Raw genomic sequence first — 24,770 nt, 5'->3', positions numbered from 1 at the left:
AGCATTGACGAAAATGGAATGGTGAATAGAGACCAAATCTGCCACCCAGGTCCAGCGCAACTTTCGGACACGTAAAGGTGTCATGTGATCTGCTTCATGACCGTGTGGTGGGACCGTTTTTCTTTGCAGAGGCGTCAATAATCGCGACTCTTTATCTGGACATGTTGGAACAGTTTGTACTTCCACAGATCGAACATCTGTAGCTTAGCGATGTCCCTCTTCACTCGGCCGCGATCGTTAGGAGGGCTTTGGGCGACATTTCAGGTCGGTGACTTGGTCGAGAAGGACTCATTGCCTGGCCCCCAAGGTCTGCGGACATCACCTCACTAGATTTGTTTTCTTTGATACTTTGTGAAGGATGTGGTCTACAAGACCCAAGTGCAGGACCTGCAAGAACCGTGACCTCTCATCGGTGCAGCACTTGAACTCATTACAAAGGACATACTAGGCCGAACGTGGCCGGAATTGAAATCTTGCTGAAAGTATTCTGGTGCTACAGATGGCGCACACATTAAACTCTGTTAAACGGCTAGTAAAACTTGGTGTGTGTGTGAACATTATGCCGCAAAGCACACCTTTCTATCTATCCCCATTTCTGACGAACGCGACCAAAGTTTGAATATAAATAACAAACAATTAGTCTTAAAAAAAAGAAAAAAAAGAAAACATTAAAGAATAAATAATTTTGGCACAGTGTTGAGCTTTGCTTGTGTTATATACATTGTTTAATTTTACATTATGTTGTATTTATATCCGTTTATTTATTTTTGTATATTATCTTACCTTTGTGCAGTATTTGGTAGTGAGAAATAAAATATAGTGGAAGATTTTTTTTTTTTTTAAGCCCACTAAATCTTTATTAATTATATTTGCTTTAGATTACAGGAGAAGGAATTCTATTTGTATTCAACCCCATAACAGGACAGCCATTGGATGGAATCTTAAGATTAGGATATAAAGTGAAACAAACAACATTGCTCTACCACAGCAATGAACAGTTTTTACGAGGCATTTTATTGCTTGATACTGATGATCAGCTTCATGTTTATCCAGAATCAACAAAATCCGTAGTTGCAGCTCATGCATCGAAATTGTTTATGTTTACAGCTGATCCAGATAAAGGAATCTTAAAAGGATATTCATTGGCATTTAGTACTGAAAAAGTAAGATTTCACTTGGATAAAAGTTCATTTATTTATTCATTTAGTTGTATGCATAGGTTATTCTTTGTATGCTAATTAAAAATTCAGAACCCTCGGAGAATCAAAGGGTATGTTCTAAAGATCAAAAAGAGAAAGTAATTGTAACTGTTTTAAAAGTTACTATTTTCTAGAAAGAAAGGAAAAGTACTACTTAGTTTTAGGATATGAAATAGTATTTTTAAATTGCAAAGGTGTTTGTTCTAAGAGAGGTGTAGAAAATAATGTGCGCAAATAATAATTAAATGAAAATGAAACTTGAATTCAGGTAGGTTCAGTGTCAGATACAATGTTGTAAAGGTGAAATTAAAGTACTATCGGATCATTGGCAGACATCATCGTAAAGTGGTCGTAAAAATGTATTGTTGTCACAAATACTCAGAAACCAAAAATCACTTTGGACTGGCGAATAATTGTAGCCATAATTTGACGGATGACATTAATCTTGTTAGTATTGTTTTACTTGTATTGGCGCAATTAATTGGATGAATATTTTCTGAGTTTCTAGTTTTTATGTATTATTTTTTCTAATGTTATATCGTTTTTTAATTTCACTTCGCTGTATGTCTTTCTGACTATTAATCTATATTTGAATCTGCTGATCCCTTTATCATTTTTTTTCCTTTTCTTTCTGTTGTTGTGTACTTTTTTGCTATTTTATTTTAAGTTGGCTGTTTATTCTTGTGTCGTTACTCTGACAAAGCAAATAGCCTCGCTCTTGGCGCCCCTATTAAGTCCTAATCAATCAGTCGACCTATTTATGGGAGCAGAAAGCAAATCTTTCTTTATTGTCTTTTAGTTTGCCTTTTCATCCTTAAAGCCTTCCACCGAAAGTTCTCTTTGTCCAGACATATCTGCGTTGCAATGTGGAACGCAACACGAACTTTACATCTATTTTTCATCTTATTTCTGATTCCTGTCTAATGACGCATGTAGTGTGATAATGTTTTCGCTGTTCTTTGGTAAATTGTTTTCAATGTCCATTTCGGAATTACTGTATTTTGTTCCAGCCATATATTTTGATATTCGTACGTATATAGGAGATTATTTACTTTTTTGTGGGACGTAATGTAACAAAATAATTGAAGCAATGTAATTCTAGTGTGAATAACATGAATTCCCTTGTTCTTAGAATCTTCGTGCTACACCAGTGTGGGAAGTGAACTTGTCCTTGGGCTCTCAAACTATAACATCTGTTGTTGGAAAAAGTTTAGTAGAACGAGTCCATTCACAAGGGAGAGTGCTGGCTGACCGAAGTGTATTATACAAATATCTGAATCCCAATTTGGTAGCTGTAATCACTCAAGGCTTTGACCCAGTACAAAAATGTAAGTAATTACTTTTAAAAAATTCAAATAAAGTATGATTAGATTTCAGAAAAAAAAAAAAAAACTGCTGGATTGACATACATCTAAGTCCAGTTTTCAGTCTAACTGGAGGATATTTTTTTACCATATAGTTCATAAGGCATAATTAGTTTTCCATTGTATTTTTTACTTCTCAGATCTTAACTAGCTAGGCTTCAGACATTTATTTATAATTTGTATCATTGAGTTTACTCTTTGAAGCAGAAATTCGTTACTCACCAGAATAACGAATTAACTAAAGAACAAGCCGTGGTGAATCGAACTTAGAAGCTCCCGGCCTTCGACACTGTGGAACGAAACCTCTGTTGTCGATCCGAGCCTGTCCATTGCCAAGTCTAGCCACTAAATGTAGCGATCTTTAGTTTCTAGGCGATGGGACACATGCTTACCGAATTTCGTTCAGATCCGGCCAGTAGTTGCCGAAAAATAAAGTACCACATACAAGGCAAGTTGAGCCGAGCCTAGCGTGTCCCTAGACGAACCCGGCTACCAAAAATAGCAGTTTTATTCACGTGATCATAGGCTTTTTGACGAACATACTTGGTTCAAATCCAGGTAGTGGTTACCTTGAAATAAAGTACCAAGCCCAGCCACAGAATATAACATTTTGTTTATTCATTTGGCCATGGAGTATTTGCGTACTAAATTTATTCAGATTCGGCCAGAAGTTACCGACAAATACGCACACACTTGGAGTGAAACTATAAGCTCCTGTATGCTTACATGGCAGTTGTTACTGTATGCCAGTTGTGTGGTAAGTTGAGTTCTGATAAACTTGAAGAAAGAGGAACAGGGAAAAAAGGAAAGGAAGATAATCTCTATCATATAATTCATTAAGAGAGGGTTCATCTGCTAAATGTGAAACGGGAATTTAATTTCCTATTATTCAGTACGTGTGTCAGTTTCACTGTGCTTCTTAAAATTATTTTCCTATACGGTAACAATGTAAAAAAAATATATACTTGTACAATTTACTTTTACATATTAAATTCACATTTTGTTTTTTGATATTTTTAATATCAGTTCCGGTAATGTAGTGATCCCGTTGTAAAATTGTTATTCCAGAGTTTGTGATTATTTCTGTAAAATACAACTTTGTCTGTAACAACGATTAATTCGAAATCATGAAAAATATAACTAACTTTCTCACTTTTTAATAAATACTTTAAAAATGTAATAACCAAACAGCAGCAACCAACAGTAAGGGCCTGATACATAGGTCATTATTTAGCTTTATATATATATATATATATATATATATATATATATATATATATATATAGAGAGAGAGAGAGAGAGAGAGAGAGCGCTTTCAATTTCACTGTACTATTTGAGTAGTTATTGTTACATCTGACGCGTTCAACATTTCAGTGCGTAGGTGCACTTACCCTAGTCATCAGCGACCTCGCATAAGAATGTAGTTGAGTTGCAGGTGTTATTCGTATATGAATAGAGCTTAGTTACCAGTCTCTTTTGTTCAAAATTTGAATATCTTACATACATACTTAATAAGTAACAATATTGGAATGACCTCGAGTAGCGTAATCGCTAACGCTCTCATTATTGGTGCGAGTTGTCCCGGGTTCGATTCCCAGTGGAGACACTTGGTCAGAAAGGTGCAACAGCCTTTTCAGGCCAGCCATCCTGAGTGAGTTTTTTTTTTTTTTTTTTTTTTTTTGGAGTTCCTCATTCACACCAGGCAAATACTGGAATGGTACATCGAGGGAAATTTAAAAATTATAATCTTTAACAAGAATCAACTACTAAGTACTAACAGCACCACTGTTCTCACGTCATGGCTATTTTTCCTCCTCTTTTTCCATGGCAGTCTAACAGTAAGTGTCATACAGACAGAAGGTAAGAGGGGATTGTTTTGAGAAGAAACAGACAACACATACCACATAGAACCATGACAGCAATTGAATATACAAAAAGACAAGCAAAACGTGGTATAACAGAGATAAAGCAGATGTCGTTACTACATCAGCATATACCACAGTATACCTGATATTGTAACTTAGAGCTAGAGATTTAGGTTTCCAGTATGTTTAAATATGTCTTTTGTTCGATATACGAGGATTGGAACTTGAATAGTGTAACATAGACCGCCCACTACAAGAGGCTCTGTTCTTTCTGTCTACTGCCATTGCGCGTGACGTCCGAAGGGAGAGTCGATTTGCACTGAGGTAAGGTAGATATGTAACTAACTTGAGGTACGAGGAACATTATTTGATTCCGTTATGTAGCGCCTCGAAACCACTATTAAAGTTCCAACCCTTGTATTTAAATATAGTGTTAACGACACTGTTTCAGTTTTGGGTGCATAAAAAGAAATACACCTCGATCAAACATGTATATACTAAAGACGGTAAAATCTGTATTAAGAGTTTCGTTGTGGCTATATGGTTAGCATACACAACTGTTGGCGCAAGAGAGGCGGGTTTGGTTTGTAAGTGAAGGTCATGTGTTTGAATTCATTGTTAAGCGGTAGGTCTACATATTACTTACATAGCCTTCATGATGAAGAGGAAAGTTAAACTTGAAACTAACTAACCAGTTATCATGTATTGTAATCTTATGATCGTATAACAAAAAAATATTACAACGTGAACACAACTATCCTTAGAAGGAGTCGAGATTAAAATATTTTAGCCGTAACTAGCCGTAGTTTCTTTTATTTTCCTTTCACACTGTTATGGTTCTGTCGAGCACATTAATTTAAGTTTCTTTAGCTTTTGTGTTTTGCGTTCTTACGCAGTACCGAGGTTACAAAGGATTGGACTTACTATTAACGTGGGCTTCAAACTAGCACAGGACTTGAATCAGGTGTGGCTGGCGGGTGCACAAACCACTTGTAATCGTTTACTACTTCCCTGTTCTTGGAAAAAGAATGCTGAATAAGCGTTAAGCTCAGTTACTCCTGGTAACCTTAAAATTGCGATCTGGCATGGAAGAGTAGTAATTATTACATACCTTGGTCAAGGTAATCTCTGTTCGGGAACATGTTATGATAAAAAGTAAGAAAAAATTTCGAAGAATATCCTGAGTGGTCGGAACATTTTCAACACTCGTAATATATATAAGAGAAGAGTGCTACTAGTAGTAACGTTAATGAAAACGTACGTAATTGAGCTTTGTTATGTTGTTTAGTATGTGTTAACTAGAGTATAAAACATGGAACATATATATTCTCATGTATTTGGAACACGGAATATAAGAAGTCTTTATAGGTGAGGTAAATTAAAATCCTTAACGAGTTAGTTACAGAAATAAAAGATGTACCTGATAGGAATTCTGGGAGCTAGATGGAGAGGAAAACGTACGGTGCAGACTAGAAATTTTATTTTATGTTTATGGGGAAAGAAATACAAATTACCAGCTAGAAACATAGGTTTTTTTTTTTTTTGGTTCACAAACAAATAGTCAGCAGTTGAGCGTGATGAATTTGTTAATGATAGACTTCCTTCTATCATTAACTATCATTAGCATTTCTTATAATGATTAATTTGTTAATAATAGACTGCGTTAAAATCAGTAACGAATGAGTTAGAGAAATACAGGAGGGAAAGGAAATGGAACTGTGAATTCCGGAAATTTTACGTTCTTTTACGGGGAAGGAAATAAAAATCACCAATTAGGGATAGGGTTTTTCGTTCACAAATGAATAATATCAGCAATTAAGCGAGTTGAATTTTTTAATGATACTCTTTCTTTTATTACTCTTAAGAGACGATGGTGTGATATTATTGTTTTAAATGTACATGCCCAACAGAAGATAAGGATGACGATATAAAAGACAGTTTGTACGAAGAAGTGGAATGGATATTTGACCAACTCCCGCGATACAATATGAAAATTCTATTAGGGAATTTCAATGCGAAGATAGGACGAGAGGATATTTTCAAACCGATTATAGAGAACGACTCTGCATAGGGAAAGGAAAGCAACGATGTTAGACTCGTGAACTTCATTCACCAAAACCCTTATCGTGAAGAGTACAAAATTTCCACACTGCGACGTTCATACATATACTTGGACCTCACCAGACGGAAAAACACAATCAAATAGATCACATTTTAGTAGATAGAAGACAATCTAGTATAATTGATGTTCGGTCGTTTAGAGGGGCTGATTACGACACTGATAACTACTTGATAGCAGCGATAATAAGAGAGAGATTATCGTTGAATAAAGGAAATATTCAGTGTCTGAAAACGTAGAGATTTAATTTAAAGAAATTAAAAGAGAGCCAGGTAAGAGAGGAATACCAAATTGAACTTTCGAATAGATTTTCGGTTTTAGAAGATTCGGAGTGCACTAGTGTGGAGGATACTTGGATTAAAATTTCAGCAAAAGAAAAATTAGGACGCGGAAATACGTAGGAGGAAGCCATGGTTCAACCAGGAATGCATTCAACTAGCGGAGAAGAGAAAACAGGCAGTTACATTGGCTACAAAATCCGAATGTAATAACTACACAAAATTTCGTAGACATCAGGCAGGAAACTTCTAAAAGTTTTAGAACAAAGAAACGCGATCTTTTGAAAGCTAAAATTTAAGAACTTGTAGATAATAGTAAAAATAAAACCATTGGGGACATGTAAGGGGATCAACAAATTTAAGAAAGGCTATCAACCTCGTGCCTATATATTAAAGAAAGCTGACGGAACAGTTCTCACTGACACAGATAGCATCTTAAATAGATGGAAAGATCTTTGACGAATTGCTTAACACGCAGCCTAAATCTAGTGTGCGTGGAGAAAGGGAACTACACACCGCAGAACCGTATATCCCAGAACCCAACCGAATAGAAGTAGAAACCGCAATAAAGAAATAAAAGAAACACAAATCTCCGGGTGTAGACGAAATTCCGGCTGAGTTAATTTTAGCTGGAGGCGAAAAATTGTATAACAAGATACACAGACTCATTCTCCTTATCTGGACCAAGGAAGAATTGCCACAAGAGTGGAAAGAATCAATCATTTTTCCGATTCACAAGAAAGGCGACAAAACTGACTGTAATAATTATCGAGACATTTCTCTTCTGTCAATCCTATAAAATCCTCTCAAATATTCTATTAGCAAGATTGATCCCATACGCGGATGAAATTATTGGAGATTATCAGTGCGGATTTAGATAAAATCGATCAACTATCGACCAAATATTTACCACTCGACAAATACTCGAAAAGAAGTGAGAATACAGTACCCCGGTACATCAACTATTTATTCATTTTAGAAAGGCTTACGACTCGGCTAGGAGAGAAACATTGTACAACATTCTTACAGAATTTGGAATACCGAAAAAGCTAATTAGATTAATTAAGATATGTTTAAATGAATCCTAAAGTAAAGTCCGGGTAGGAAAATTCTTGTCCACGAGCTTTCATGTCGAAGATGGTCTGAAACAAGGAGATGCGTGGTCGCCATTATTATTCAATTTTGTTCTGAAATACGCTATAAGGAAAATCAAAGATAGCAATCAGGGCCTAGAGTTGAATGGTATTCACCAGGTTATGGCGTATGCTGATGATGTAAATTTAATAGGGGATGATAGGAGAGCAATAGAAAGAAATGCAGAGGTCTTATTAAACGCTTGCAGAGACATGGGTTTACAAATAAATACAGAGAAAACTGACATGGAGATTCGTCGGGATCGTAATACGGCAAATTATGGATGCGTTAAAATATCGAATAATACTATTGATAAAGTGGATACTTTCAAACATCTAGGATCAATATTAACAGACGAAAACCATATTCACGAAGAAATTAAATGTCGACTCAAAGCGGGAATTCGTGTTATTATTCAGTTCAAAATCTCTTGTTGTCGCGAATTCTGACGAGGAATTTGAAGCTTTGAACATATAAAACGATAATCATGCCTATTGTTCTGTATGGTTGCGAAACATTGTCGCTTACTCGGAAGGAAGAACATAGATTGAAAGTATTTGAGAAAAAGATCCTAAGACTAATATTCGGACCCAAGAGGAACGAGGGAATGGGAAATGGCAGAAACTTCACAACGAGGAACTACATAATTTATACGGTTTACCCAACATTGTTAGGGTCATCAAGTCTAGAAGGCTCAGGTGGGCAGGTCATATAGCCAGAATGGAAGAAAGTAGGAACGCTTTCAAAATCTTAACTGGAAGACCAACCGAAAAACGACCATTAGAAAGACGTAGGCGCAAATGGGAAGACAATATTAAGATGGGTCTCGCAGAAATAGGAATACAAAGTAGAAACTGGATCCAGTTGGCTAAGGATAGAAATCAGTGTAGAGCTTTTGTGAAGGCGTCATTGAACCTCTGGGTTCCATAGACCATAGAATTAGTTAGTTAGTTAGTTAGTATACTTCCTTCTATTACGTTAATTTCCTCCACAGAATACGTTATAGTTTCATCATTTCGGAAAATTCTTATTGCAAATATGAGTTAACATTTATAATTGCCTAATTACTAAGTTCATATATCATGTTCCCTTTCGTTTTCAGGCTGGAAGAAATTGTGTAAGGGTAGCTCTCGCTTTCTAATTACAGAAGTATGAAGTGAAGGTGCAGAAAATTATCATGGGCTAAAGAGTAATAGATACACAAATCAAATCCCAGATTTATAACTTGATTTACAGATGTCAACATAGAAATATATATATTTTTAAATGATTTTAGCTTGTCTGGTGTTCGTCATTTCCTGTGTTAGAGCAATTGTCATGTCAGATAGAAGGTAACAGCTTGACATATGCCATCATTGAAACATGCACTATGGCTGTGTATGTACCTTAAACATAAAATTTCTGAGGTGTCAGAGCAAGCTATAATACAATGGACTTTCGTTTCCCTGTGCTGTATTTGTTAATAGGATGTTCGTCAGTTTCCGATTTTTGAAATTACGAGAAAATAAACAATAACATTCTGACATCATAGCGGTCTAGTACCTAAAAATACTGTGAAGCGAAGTGGTTATGTATACTAGATATTGTTAATTGATGCACAATTTGACCCGTTGGATATCGTAATAATTGTCATATAGAAAATACAATATTCTTAAAAAAATACAAAATATTCATGTATATGAGTACTAAGGAAGTATTCAGCTTTTATGAACAGTCTTACCTTGTCATCTTCGGAAATTTTACCTGTATATACTTGCAATATTTTGACCACGCTCTGGTCTTGTACACGAATCCGTATTAAAAAAAAAAAAAAAAAAAAAAAAAAAAAAAAAAAAAAAATCAGGATAATAGCGAAAAATAAGGGGATATATAGCAAAACTTCACTCTTCTAATTAGATCATTGTTTTGCAAGTGTTTATATGATATATCATGAGGTAGTTTCAGTGCATTTAATTCCGCTTTTATAAAATAGTTTATTTTATTTTTCAGATTTTCTAAATATGTACTTGATTGACGTTGTGTCGGGGTCTGTAGTATTCTCTGTAAACCATAAGCGAGCAAAAAATCCTGTGCATATAGTACATTCTGAAAATTGGATTGTATATAGTTACTATAATGATAAATTTAGAAGAACGGAAGTTTCAACATTAGAACTTTATGAAGGGAAAGTTCAGAGCAATACAACAGGTAAGAATAACTTTTTCTCATTCCTGCTTTCATTGGGTTTTTAGACTTGATTTGAGTTTAGCGTCTCCTTCAGCAGCAAGGCTATATAAGACGTGGACCTACGGTGGCAAGAGCTGTGGTACATGATGCTGTTTCATCCCCACCAAACTTACAGCATAACCGCTCTGGACATCAGTGTGGAGCTTCTCGCTTTGACCACAACCTTTTTCGCATATCATTGTCGTAAGTCGTCCACTCACGATCAACTACGTCAAAAATAACTCGAGTTCGGTACATTTCAGTGGAGATTCGCATATGGATAGTTGATCGAGTAAGTGTTTTTGAATAAAATCATGTGGCATCCAAATGTCGAGCTTCTTTTTGTAGCCAGCTTGCTCGGAATGGTTTAATACTGTTTGGTGATGGATTTTTATGTCATTGATGATGCCATGCTACTTTTCGGTCTTGCTAGACTTTTGCCGAAATCTCATACCTTATGCTGTGATTGGTCGCCCAATGCGAGGAGCATCTTGAACATGAAAATTTCCAGAATGAAAACGACTGAACCATCTTTTGGCTGTTGCTTGTGAAACATATCTTGCCCATAAATAGCACAAATTCCTTCATGGGCCTGCTTTATTGAAATAAAATTATAAAATGTAGGACATTTTTGCGGAAAGTTCACTGACCTGCACGGCGCAATACCTTCTGTCTGATTTTATGAATTTTAATAGTTTGAACATCGGCTAGGTTTAACTATCAGTTGTCAAATGATAATAGACCTAACTCACTGTAATTTATTTTACAGTATTTCATATTAATATTGGTAAAATTAATATTGGTAAATTACATTAATATTGGTAAAATAATGTAGTGGCGAATAATCAGCAGCAGACAATATGAACGAGGATAGTGTGTTTAGCGATATATCAATCTTCTTGTGTGAAACTTGTTTCAACTTGTTCCAATTGGAACTTTTTTTTTCTTTCAGTATTGTAAGTTCACTCTATATTATTTCTGTTAATTTTATTGCAATATTTCACCTTTCCTTCTGCTATGTATAATTCTGATAAAGTTTTTTTTTTTATTTATTTCTAAAAAAATGAATCACTAGATATTCTAGGAAGTTTTAAATTGTACTAACGCAGCGGCGTTTTGTGTAGTGTGATGAGTATAAAATTGAGATTGAACATATGACATGCTCAAAAGAGCCATGTTTGTCCTCTTTGAACGTCATTGAGCTGTTCTATGATTCGGAAAGGCGAATCAAGAAACGTTTTCTTCCATGAGCTCGTTGTAATTAACGATTGTTTCACAAGGGGGATGGCCTTGTAACGTACTTGTACAGCATTGTTAGTGTTGCTTGAAGAGTAGTCTTTATAAATAAGCTCAAAAGGCTCTTCTGTAGCTTGTTACAGATTTGTGCCATCATATTGGGTGGGTTTGACTTTTTGCGGACTGTTGTCAATATTGTCAAGTCATAGGTAAGAAAACAGGGGTTTAATAGGGATAGGTGAGTGGGAATTAATTACATAGATGATAACTATATGCATTAGAATATCTTTACTAATAAACACTAACTTCATGAAGCTTTCAGAGTGGGTTTTCACAGGTATACGACTATTTACGTTTATTTCACACTCAAGAAAGTCTGTGGATAACCAGTGAATATTCTCGTTTTGAGTGTAGGAAGTCCAAGTTTGAGTCCGAGTAGAATGCATGGTTCATATCCAGAGATACGCTTTAGGATGACAAATTTCGTATTACCTGAAAGGAGTTTTCGACTTTAAACGAACAGCCAAACATAAGACCAGCTCATGCTACTACATAATTGTGCTTTAAAACTGTGCCTGATTTTATCTTAAAAACGTCTAGTATCTTGATTTATTTTAAGCTTTTGTATATTTATTTTGACTACATGTAGTTTGTGCTTATTCTTCCATGAAAGTATTGTGTTATTCAGGTAAAAAAAAATAAGTGGGTAGTTTTCTCAAAAAGAAAGTGGGTAGTCAACAGGTTTTTTAAGAAACATTATAGTTTCTGTTTTTTATTTCAGTTTCTCTGAGTACTCGTTAGTGTTTCCCGTATTCTCGTTCATTTAATTTCAATTTGTAACAACAAAATATTGATATTTGCAATAAAAGTACATCATACTGTATTATTTTACTAAAGATGTATTAATAATATTTAAATATAGTGATTTTTGTGTTTGGATAATTTTAGAGAAATATGCTTCAATGAGAAACCAAAATATGTATATGTGAAAGGAATGTACACATTGCTTTGGTTGTTCTTTATTATTATTATTATTATTATTATTATTATTATTATTATTATTATTATTATTATTATTATTATTATTATTAATGTTTTGTATTGTTAAGTTTTAATCTTTGTAATATTGCGTTAAAGAAAATGAATAATCACTTTGAAAACCTCCTACTTGTACATCTTATTCAGAAATTTTCATAGAAATGTTCTCAAAAAATGACTGTAAAATGCAAAAAAGTTAATTTATTTTCTTAATTTTTCCAAGTGACTAGAATAGTGTTTCTAATCTAAGAAATTTCTTTGCAGCATTTTCTTCTGTTTCTGCTCCACCTCAACCTATTGTTGAAAGACAGTCTTATATATTTCCTGGAGTTATCGAAGCTATGAGGGAGACTATTACAGAGAAAGGAATAACAAGTAAACATATATTAAGTAAGTTTTATACATATATATATGCATAAAAATTTGCAGGTCAGAAGTGGTAACATTTAAATTAAACAGCGCTTAATATTTTAGTTATTTCTACAACTGATTGTTAATTCCAGAGGTTTCTGTTTAATGCACATGAAATTAATTATAATTAACGTGTATCTTTTTTTTTTTTTTTTTTTTTTAAGCCTATTTTAAGAGTTTTCCTGAAGGTCCAGTCATATCCCAAGTAGAACTTGAGATGAAATAAAAAACACTATAATAATAATTGTTGTCGAAGATATATTACACACACTATTCATGTAGATAGAGATAAAAAAATAAGTCTGCAGTTGGATCGCTCTCTATAAGCTATATGTTAGGGGTGCTCGGTATTGAGATTTAAATACTGACTTTCAGTATTTTATCAATATCGAAAAATATTGATATATCGAAATACCGAAAAACCAAAAACCGAAAATACCGAACGAAGTCCACAATAGCTAGAAGAAGGAAAAAGGTAATCACACACAAAAGGTGACTTTGCTCATTTCGTGACTGACTGTAGCTAGTTATATATTTTACGAAGGAAGGACTCATGTTAGTAACATTTCTTACTGAGTGTAGTGTTGCTCTCAAGCAACATCGCATTGTATTGCGTTATCCACACGAATTATATCTTCAGTGATCATTTAATTGGCATTATTGCTTTCATACAATATTCATATACATGATTTGCGGGTCGCTTGTTTAGATACTTCTAATCTTCGTTAATAGGGGACAAATTTAGTATTGTAGAAGCTTTATCTCCTACGTTCAGAGAAAGTTCTTTTTTTTCTTTTTTTTATTTGTTGTTTCTTGCTCTAGGAAAATATTTCAACGAAACTGTTGGTAATTGCTGAGAGTATTCTTATGATATTTTACCATAATAGAGCAATGCTGTTCAGTAGCCACACATAAGACCTATTTTATGGCAATATTGCTTTAAAATAAACACCCTGTGTTTTGTAACCAAAGTACAAAAATACTTTAAAAATTACGAAATTATGTTCAAAAAGACCTGGTTCAACCATAAAAGCAAACTAAATATTTTAATGGTAATGTTATCAATGCTTGCCAATTAAAGGGTTAAACAAATGATTCAGCATATATGTAACAAAATAGTGTACTGTTTCAACCGTATCAAGCAACTCCAAATATTGCGTTTCATGCCAACCACAATACCGCATTTGTCTCTCTTCCATGGATAACACAAAGTTACAATTCTTACAACTGAAAAAATAAATAAATACATAAAAACAGTATTATCAGAGCAAGGTATCTATTTTTCGTTTTAATAGATATAGATGGTTAGAGTATGATCTTATTGCTTTCTTAAGACTTACATTCGCAGAAGAGCAAATAACAGAAGTTGTATCTTCTTCATTGTCATATAGGTATAGTATTTCACATAAAATTTGTGTTGATCAGTGTATTTTACGGATTACGGATTATAGTATACTCTTCATGATTTACGGGTTAATCCAAATGAAATCGACCAATTTCCAGGTCAAAGGTTGCTGACAAGGTTTATTTATTTTTGAACTTTTTACCTAAGATTGTACCACATTTAGGGAGTTGAAAATAGGTATTCATTTATTTTTTAGCCACGCAGGTTTGTTTGTGGCGGCCATTTTGTGTAGGTGTCTGAGCGTATTTTGCACTTTTCAGAGGATTCCGTTGAGCGCTGTAACTTTTTAGGTTTTAAAGATAATGAGTTCAAACCAAACCCATATGAAAGATAATGAAATGGGCAACATTCTGTGTTCTGTGCACATTGAGACGGGCTTTAGAACGTCGAAAAAAGAAGCTCTGAACATTGAGATTGGAAACCTATAAATGGTCATTTTGGAATGTACATTTTGAAATCAAATAAATAAGACGCATCTTCAATTCTTTGTCTACATAGAGACTAGCTAGTAAACAACGTCCCAAACAAGTTTCAGATCTGAGAACCGTATACTTGATTTTTTGGAATTTTTTAAACTTTGCGAATTTTCGAAGATCATGTATTTTCACCATCAAATATCTCAGAGAGGACAGAAGTGAAAAATCCCAAATTTATACAAGATAGACAATAGTTGTGCAGTATCAAGTGAGTAAAATTGCATCACTGAGACTTGAGTAGTTTCTGAGTTATAAGTTGTTGCAGTGATGTGAAATTTACGATTTTAAAAACTGAACAGATATGCAGGTTTTGTGTTGATATACACTGGTGTGCAAAAAGATAGCATAATTACGAAAAATGGGAAAACGTGGGAACACACAATGGGAACAGCGGCATACAGCTGTCATAGAACAGTGCGATCACAACTGACCTCGCTACACAGAAGAAAGCGTACTGAAGGTCATACAAGGGCTATAGGAGAGGGGGGGGGGGAAGAAATGCCTGAAGAAGAACTAATAACAGCACACCACACCACAGTCGATTGCTGAATCGTATGCAAAGCAGACATGGTGGCAATAGTGTTAGTGCGTCGTGAAGGCTTCAACATGCCACGAGAACCCACATTAGACCCTGTTTTGCGGAGCAGGATAATCGGACGGCTGGAAGCTGGGCAAACACAAATGGAGGTGTCCAGAACACTGAATGTATCACAAAGTGTGATCTTACGGCTATGACACAGGTTTCAAACCACCAGCAATATCGCACGTGCACCAATTCCGGGTCGCCCAAGAGTTGCAACCCCTCGACAGGACCGGTATCTGTCGGTAAGAGCACGTCGGAATCGGTCGATGTCAGCACAGCAACTGTCATTAGAGCTTGCAGCTGCTACAGGAGCACGTGTTTCAAGACAAACAGTGTACCGGCGACTACATGAGGTTGGTCTTGACGCAAGACGCCCCTTCGTGTGTGTCTCTCTCTCGTTTGCAGCGCAGAGCCCGCTTGAGGTGGAGCCAAGAACACAGGCACTAGACCATGGAACAGTGGGGTCACGTTCTGTTCTCTGATGAGTCGCGATTCGGCTTGCAGTCAGATTCTCGACAGACACTGATATGGAAAGAACATGGGACGCGCTAGAACCCGCAGAACATCATTGAAACGGACCAATTTGGTGGTGGGGGTGTGATGGTTTGGGCGGGCATCATGCTGAATGGGCGTATTGACCTACACGTCTTTCAGGGCGGGACTTTGACTGGCCAGAGGTACCGTGATGAGGTGCTGGAACCGTATGTAAGACTGTTTCGGGGTGCAGTTGGACCATCATTCATATTCATGGATGACAACGCACATTGTCATCGGGTAGGTATGGTGGATGATTTTTTGGAGGAGGAAGATATTTGACGCATGCCGTGTCCTGCACTGTCCCCAGACATGTATCCAATAGGACATGTCTGGGATGCATTGGGAAGGCGGATTGCAGCCGGACAGCCCCCACCACGAACGATTCCGGACCTGTGTACTGCCCTTGGGGCGAAGTGGCCAAGGATACCAATGGACCTCATCAACGAAGTGATCGAAAGCATGAAACGACGTTGTGCAGCCTGTTTAGCCGCGCGGGGTGACCCCACGCTTTACTGATGCTTTTGATCCACCACAAACTCATTTGTCTTCACGCCACACACATTGGGTCATTTTCAACTATGGTGAGTTTTGTTAAATAAAGGTGTGGGACTGTGTGTTGTGTGTTTTCTTCTTCCCTTGCACACTTTTTTCACGCAGGTGTCCACGTTTTGGATGCCTAGAATTAGTCAGGTATGTTTGGTCCGTGTGGATTAGGATTATGCTATCTTTTTGGACACCAGTGTAGTATCTCAGACATACAATATATCTGTTTCATCAGAAGAAGTGCAGTCAAACAGCAAGCAATTAAAGATTTGCTGCTTGTAAAAGAATTATTAATACCAGATCATCATAGATTTGTACCTCTGACGAAAACACAAATCAGATGTTATGAATACTCACAATCAGATGAATTAACTGATTGCAGTACTTCAGTACTTCCAGAACATAGCATGTTGTCATTTGCACCTAATGATACCGTAGCGTGTATTTATGACAGAAATGGTGGATTGGGGAATTGAAGACATGAGTCAGGAAGATAACGATCTTTTTTATCACTTTTTCCATCCCCATGGCCCAAGAACCTCTTTTAAACTATGTACGAATGATAAAGTGTGGATACCAGTCACTAAGGTTCGCCGGAAACTCTCACCCACAGAGTTCATAGCTCCTACAGGTCGTACTTTCAACATGAGTTCCAACCTCTGTACACAAATTAATCAACTATTTACCTCACTGATGTCTTAACAGCAGCGCTGTAAGCAGACAAGAAATAACAGACGACTTTCGTTCTTTGTACAAGATATGATTCATAAATTATGCACACTTTACCCATTTAACAATACTTTCGTGTTTTTTTGACTTTTGCTACAAAGTTTATATTCACTCGAATGGCGCTTCATGATATTAAGTCCCGGTGAAAAAAAAACTCTTACAACTCAGAAACTACTCGAGTCACAATGATGCAATTTTACCCACTTGTTTCTGCACAACTATTGTCTATTTTGTGCAAATTTGGGATTTTTCACTTCTGTCCTCCCTGAGATATTTGATGGTGAAAATACACGATTTTCGAAAATTCGCAAAGTTTAAAAATTTCCAAAAAAAAATCAAGTATATAGTTCTGAGATCTGAAACTTATTCAGGACGTTGTCTATTATCTAGTCTCTATGTAGACAAAGAATTGAAGGTGAGTCTTATTTATTTCGTTTCAAAATGTACATTCCAAAATTGCAATTTCTAGGTTTCCAACCTCGATGTTCAGGCCTTCTTTTCTCGACGTTCTGAAGCATATCTCAATGTGCACAAAACACAGAATGTTGTCCATTTCATTATCTTTCATATGGTTTTCCATACACGGAGCTAAATAACAGAAACGATCGATACATCCGTCTGCTTTCATAAGGCAATAGCGTCTATACCAGGGAGAAAGCTAAGTAAATGGAAACAACTTACCGTCTTCACTATCGCATGAGGATATTGCCCACATCTGAAATCAGTTTATCTGCATCTACTTAGGTTCTCTGCTTTTTTGCTTTACAGACAGACGGCAAAGGAGATTTCAAACCGGACCTCAACGCTTTTGGCCCGCTGAGCATGGAATCTGTAGCAAAGCTAGTCAGAGAGTCTTTGTTTTCCTTTTTTACGGTACACTAGTTTTTGGAGTCGATTTTGGATTCAAGTTGGAAATCCTGTATCTCGAAACTGAAGCTGAAATCGATAAACTGCAAGCGGACTTTTTCCTCTTGTTTTGATCGCAGAAATCACCTCCCGAAGTTTGTAACGACCTTTCCTTTACACCCTGTATATTATTTTATAAACAGAGCTCTCTCTCATGGTTACATGGTTAGCGGATGCGTCTTCGGCGCAGGAGACTGATTCGATTCCTGGTGGGAATTCATGTGATACATATTAAACTGTAGGTCCATGTCGCATATAGCCTCGGTGATGAACAGAACATTATGCCCTAACTCAACCAACCAGCCAATCAATTCAAAGCAGTGAGACTGATTGAGAAACCTCAAAGAAAATATACACTATATTGCATCGAAATTGAACATGTTTTTATGAGAGTTATTGTGGAAAAGTATTTGCTGATACCGTATTATACATGTGATGAAACTTTCAAATTCGGATGGCTTTATGCAATTTTACTATTTATCTTTGACTGAAATGGAGATGACTCAGAACCTTATTTTTGACAACAGTGAGGTACTCATCACTCACTATCTATGGTACTCTGAACCTGATAGAGCCTGTCAGGACCCTTGATGGCAATGACTCCCCACACCATCATTTTTCTGGGATACTTGACTGTGCATGTGTCGAGAGTCTCTCTTTACGTTTTCTTCGAACAAACGGGGTTCTATTGTCCATTAGTTGCAGAATGATTTCATTAGAGAAACACACATGAATACAGAGGGACACATTCTGTGCATCAACTAGCGGTACAGTGTTCCGCATCAAACACAGTCACAATAAATTTCGAATATTACCTTACCTAACAAGAAGTTTGTAAAAAGCCACATTAGTCACCCTTTCTCGGTCCTCTAAACTCCAGTTTTATAACTATTTTGCCCATTAAAAGCGTTTATTCTTCATACCAGTGGTCAACATTTGCTTCTTTCGTGGTCTGCAGGCTCGAATATCATTTTCACAAAGCCTCCTACAGACTGCTCTGCTCCCCATTTGTATTCTTGATGTTTTCATTTCGGCTTTCAGCGTTTGGAATACTTCTTTTTTTCTTTCTTTCTTTCTTGCTTACGTGGATCACAACATGATCATCCTGTTGGGTATTTATACTCTTTCGTCCATGTTTGCCGTTTCGATTTGAGCTTACGGAACCCCCAGATTTAAGTGAATGATTCAGTTTGGACATCACTTATTGCGAGTTCTTGCAGTTTCACTTTGTATGATGGAAGTATTTTCTAGCAAAACCTGAATCTGGCCACACTTCCTTGGAGAAAGATTTATTTCCCGTTTTTATGCAAAAAAAATTAATGGTTAATAATAAGAACGAAACAGTCCTTTTATATGGACTGCTGCCTGCAAAATGTACTTAATGAACACCTGAGTCAAATATAAACACAAACATCTGAGCATCACCAGCTAAAATGCACCATTTGCCTGACCGATATTTGCTCAACTGTTAATCTAGCAAGGAATACGCTTGATCTTGCCAAGGTAACGTCGTTTCTTGCGTCACTTTTCTACGCAGCGATCCGTGTGCCAACGAACATTCTGCGGTGGAAACGGTGTTTCTGAAGAAATTGTGTTTGAAATAATTCGGGTGATAATATTGTAAGGATCATCATCTTAGAGCGTGAGCACATGTTATTCAAGCAACACGTGCTGTTGTTTATAATCATCAATGCAGCAGACGATACACAAAACCAGGAAGATATGAGGAACAGCACAGCAGAAGAGGAACGAGCCACCTAGAAATGGCCTATAAAAGTGGACCCAAAGAAGACGGAGGCATCAGTTGACCACTGATCGCTTAACCTACACCTGCTCCGAAGGTCGCCTTGGACGAAGGAGTACTACCTTGCCTAAAATCCCTGGAGGGTGCCTTGAGCGAAAGGGATTCCTAACCACAAACCGAACCTCACAAGGTTACCATGAACTAAGGAAGTTACCAAAAGGATCATATCCTGAAGTCGCTACAAGATGCCCTGGAGGCTGCTACGAGCTAAAGGGGTTCCCGTATAAAACATTTCCTTCCTTCACCTCTCTGGTCATAAGGAAGTTTTAAGATATTAACGTTGTAGACACAAAGACCATTTTGTAATATTTGTAAAATAAATTAGGTGAAGGGTCAGAATCCTTGACTTTCATTGTTTCTATCCATACAAATATTACAATAAACTTAAAAATGTCGTACATGTATTGTACTATAATTTAGCAAGCATTGTATATGCACTAATAAGAAAGTTGAAAATGGGTGTGAAAAAATAAGTAAAAGTCCGTAAGCTTCGAGTGCTCATGTGGGCGGCATTTACACCACCTTTTCAGAAAAATACGCGCCTGATCCTAATAGATTAAAACGGGGAGGACTAAGTTGTTGCTGAAGAAATCCAGTTGGGCCGCAAGATAGCGCTCCTATCGATAGTACAAGCAAATGGCAGTTCTATTTCATGAAGATGGGCCCTATTGACTGGATCGTCAGATTTTCTCTACTTAACAATTAAAACTACAAATAGTGCAGGGGGAATTATTTTCATATTTTCGAGATACTGAGTTGCAGTAGTTACTAAAAACGCAAGGATGGTGAAAATGGCGCTACATAAGCACTGGTGTAACATCACTGCATGCGACCGCCTGAATTTTAATCTCTGGATGACTCTGTTGATTTGTCTATTAATTAATCCACGTATTGTATTAGTATGTGTTTAACTCTGTATTTAAAACTATATGTAAAAAAAAATGTTTCACAAAATACTGTCTTCCATTTTTTTCTTCTATTTACCGATAAGTTTTATGTTTCAGTGGCTCTTGCAAGTGGTGGTATCTTGGAACTTCCGTGGATGTTCGTAGATCCTCGTAGGCCTATTGTCGCAACGGCTGAGATGCGAGATGAAGGAGTAATCCCATATATTCCGGAACTTCCTATACCACAAGAAGCAATAATAAATTACAATCGCAGTGTATTCAGAGTAACTGGTATTCATACTGCACCTAGTGGACTGGAGTCTACATGCCTAGTACTTGTTTATGGTTTAGGTAAGATTATTTGAGCATGATTGCATATATACTAGGAAAATAAAAATAAGAAGTGTGGGTATAGTCTTGAACTAATATCAAACAGTTTTCCAGCGAAATTAGTTGAAGCATAAAAAATCTTCGAATTCCCTTATTGAAAAGATTGGTACTGACATAGAAAGTCAGTTGCTGCTTTGCTTTATGTGAAATTTATGTGTGTGTGTAAAGTTGGAAATAAGAAATTTATGAAAGAGGGTGGTAGTGGGAATTGTAAAAGTTGGAGATGTGAAATTTATGCTTGCAAATAAACAAACTGATTTTTCAAAGAATGGTGAATTTTTATTATCACACACTTCTTTATCATTGGCCATAATCAGCTGTTAATGGAGCAAGGAATACGCTTGATTTTGCCAAGACAGTGTCGTTTTTTGCATCATTTGTCTACGCGGGGATCTGTCTGCTAACAAACATTCTGTGGTAGAAACGGTGTTTCTGAAGGAATTGTGTTTGAAGTAATTCGGGTGATAACATACTTAAAAACGCCGTACATACGTTTTACTATAATTTGGCCAGCATTCTATGTACACTAATGAGAAAGTTGAAAATATTCCAGTTAAATCTGCATAATCTTTCTGCTTTTAGAAATGACAGATTATACATAGTTTTGTTTTGTAGCTGTTAAGAAGTATGCAGTATATTATGACTGTTGATTACATTAATATGACTATAATTCTGTTCATAACACTTGAAAATATCGGTATAAAAATACGGGTATAAAATTTAAACATAATTTAACACACACGTAAGTGTTATAAATAGAATAAATATAATGTATCTATCTGCTGTCAATTGTACTTACCCAATAGATATTCTTTATTATACGTTACAAACTTACTTAATTATAGAATGGAAACTACTTACATATATAAAAGTTGTCATTACTGATAATTAAATACAGTGAGACCTCTCTAAAGCGGTCAGCCGTGGAGAATCAAAAATTGTCCGCTATAGAGAGGTGTCCGCCTTACAGAGATTTCAATATTTTCTTACGTAAATTAGTAATTAAGGTGATATGTAATTAGATTTTTTTTTTTTTTTTTTTGCATGAATCGTGTATTTACGAATATTACCAATGTTACGGTACCTGCATTATCCTCCGCCATCCAATACTCTATGTTCGAGGCACAACATTGAAATAAGATGCTATAGTTTATACTTATCACTACTTACTACGTTTTCAGTATTTCGCTTTAATTTGTGGGTTAATTACAGTCCAGGGGTGTCTTTTTTGAGACAATATGCGTACTCGCGGAAAAAAAAAAAGTCTTCTGCTTGGTTAGAGATTACAGAGGGACAGTAGCATAACATGTCATCCTAAACGGCGGGCAGCTGTTACTTTTATGTCTAAAACAGCTTGGGTGGGAGTGGGATGCAAGCAAAGGACATGACAGTGTTGATAAACAAAGACGCATCATCTGGGTTGCTGAGCAGACAGTTGAGGAAGCTAAATGTCACATTGTTTCCTTGGTGACACATATGTAATTACTAAAAATTAATTTTTACTATATTTTTTAACTTGTTTGTAGAGAAAGTGTGCGTAATACGAAGGTAAGTCCGCGTTCGTACTAGAGAGTGTCCGCTTTAAAGAGGTTTGCCCATATGTTTTTTCCTATTGCACTGTTTGGGGATTACAAAATATGTCCGTTACGGAAGGTGTCCGCTAGTAGAGGTTTCACTGTATTAGTATTATAGTCAATTCTATATTAGCTCCAAAGTAATTTGAAATATAGAATATATGAGATATTTACTTAAGGTAAATATAAGTTTTCAAGCTTGATTAGTAATTTGGAACGTTAAATTGATATAATTTTTTTCAGACTTATTTTACACGAGAGTGGCTCCATCAAAGACGTTTGATGTACTGAAAGATGACTTTGATCATTTCTTAATATCTGCTGTTCTCTTGGGATTGACTGCTGCATCGTATATCACGAGAAAGTTAGCATCGAAAAAGGCTCTAAAACAAGCATGGAAATAGAAAAAGACGAACAATGATGATATACGTTACAATTGTGAGAAAGCCCGATATCGGTGATGGAGTGATGGTGGTGTAAAGTATAGTTCGGTGTATTTTTGAGTGTGAAACGTATTAAGCGAAAGTATAAGGAAAGTGAAAACAATACAATTAAAAAGATGTTGAATATGTGCCCTGTAAACGTACAATGTACGTAGAACCAATAACGTCGAGGAACTAGGAAATTTTTGACCTTTCTAATATACCGAAAGAAATGCAGAAATCGACTATATCTGCATAAGAAGAAATGTATTAAGTTGTAAAAAAGAATTTACATATTTCTGAAATAACACTAAATAGAAACCAGATTGAAAGACAAATCATTGTTATGTATATAGATATAAAGTTTTACATGTGCAACATTATTTATGTTTCGATATGTCTGTGAATGAAAATCTGTCTATTTATATATATCCTGTGATAGCTTTTTCTTACAAGATGTATTGTGCATAGAAATCAATTAAACAGGAAATCACTGCGGTGAAAGCGAATTTCTTTTAAACTGTGACTCTAACAGACTATCTTTTTTTAATGGTGGCAGAAGCATACACACGAACAATAGTGTAGATGTTCTTTCTATTCTATAGTGAGTGCATTTTATGTACTTTTGTTTAAACTGGTTATTGTGTATTTCTAATTGTTACATAAATATAAAAGTTAAATGAAAAAATTAACATTAAATATTATTATTGCATTTCATGACTCCAAGATCTTGTTTATATATACTTTCTTTCATGGATATGATCAACCATTTTTTTCAAGTATTGGATTGATTTGTGTTGTTTTACATAAATGATTTATGGTTCTAAGTGCAGTTAGAGGCTTATTAGTCTTCAGTTCTTCTTTAATCATTTTTTTTTTTCAAGTACAAATTCACCGTAATATTTAGTAATGCCTGCGTTCATTTGGATTGTTGAGGGAATTTTGTTTTCTTTGTTGTGACAAAATTTCTGAGATGACTATACTCAATAGACTTGTATTCGCGACCTATCAGACCCATTTGGTCTAGTGGCGGATCCAGAAGGGGAGCCCCATCCTGAAAGGAAGATACAGCACTTTTTGTGTTTTTTAAACAAGGTGAGATGACAAAAGTTTTTACCTACAATGAGCTCTCTATAATTAGTACAAACTAATATTGTCAATTGTTACAGTGGGTAATATTGCGTCCCTCCAAATCTTCCATTTTTTTTGATCAAGAATAGAGATATAAAGGTTCCGTGATCCAGTTGCGAATTGAGTGAGGTGTGCGCGCCCCCTGTCTTATTTCCACAGACGTCAGTAGTTTTTTCTTTTCTTTTTGGTCAATATATTCGACCAATAATCTGCTCTCAATCTATTAACCTATATAATGTATTAATAAACAAACTATCTAATATCCCCCAAGTGTTAACAGAGGGCAATATTCTCTCCCTCCCCCTTTCGAACTTACCATACTTTTGCACAAGAATAAAGAGAGACAAATTTTCCCTGACTCAGAGGCGGATCTAGAAGAGGTTGCGAGCCCCCATCAAGGGGGGGGGGGAATATGTTTCTTCAACGAGATTAGATGACTAAACTGTTTTTGTGTCATAAATTACACCAATAATCTGCTCTGAGGTTATTGTTAGTGCAAATTAGCTAATATCCCAAAATGTTACAGGGGTGATA

At 35.9% G+C, this 24,770-nt stretch overlaps 1 protein-coding gene across 2 annotated transcripts in view; it reads left to right on the top strand.

Moving 5' to 3' along the window:
- EMC1 (ER membrane protein complex subunit 1) overlaps positions 1-23,797 on the top strand; it is an 82,963-nt gene extending 59,166 nt beyond the window's left edge. For both annotated transcript variants that reach the window (XM_081759619.1, XM_081759618.1), the window contains 6 exons: positions 879-1,163; positions 2,332-2,527; positions 9,949-10,146; positions 12,703-12,828; positions 20,837-21,070; positions 22,927-23,797. In XM_081759619.1, the coding sequence (XP_081615745.1) occupies positions 879-1,163; positions 2,332-2,527; positions 9,949-10,146; positions 12,703-12,828; positions 20,837-21,070; positions 22,927-23,087 (1,200 nt within the window). In that variant the 3' untranslated portion in view covers positions 23,088-23,797. The remainder of the gene's footprint in view (positions 1-878; positions 1,164-2,331; positions 2,528-9,948; positions 10,147-12,702; positions 12,829-20,836; positions 21,071-22,926) is intronic.
- Positions 23,798-24,770: the final 973 nt, after the last annotated feature.

The sequence above is a fragment of the Thermobia domestica genome, chromosome 5 (genome assembly GCF_964235325.1).
Source record: "Thermobia domestica chromosome 5, izTheDome1.hap1.1, whole genome shotgun sequence".
In the NCBI taxonomy this organism is placed as follows: domain Eukaryota; kingdom Metazoa; phylum Arthropoda; class Insecta; order Zygentoma; family Lepismatidae; genus Thermobia; species Thermobia domestica.
This window is presented reverse-complemented; position numbering and strand designations above follow the sequence as displayed.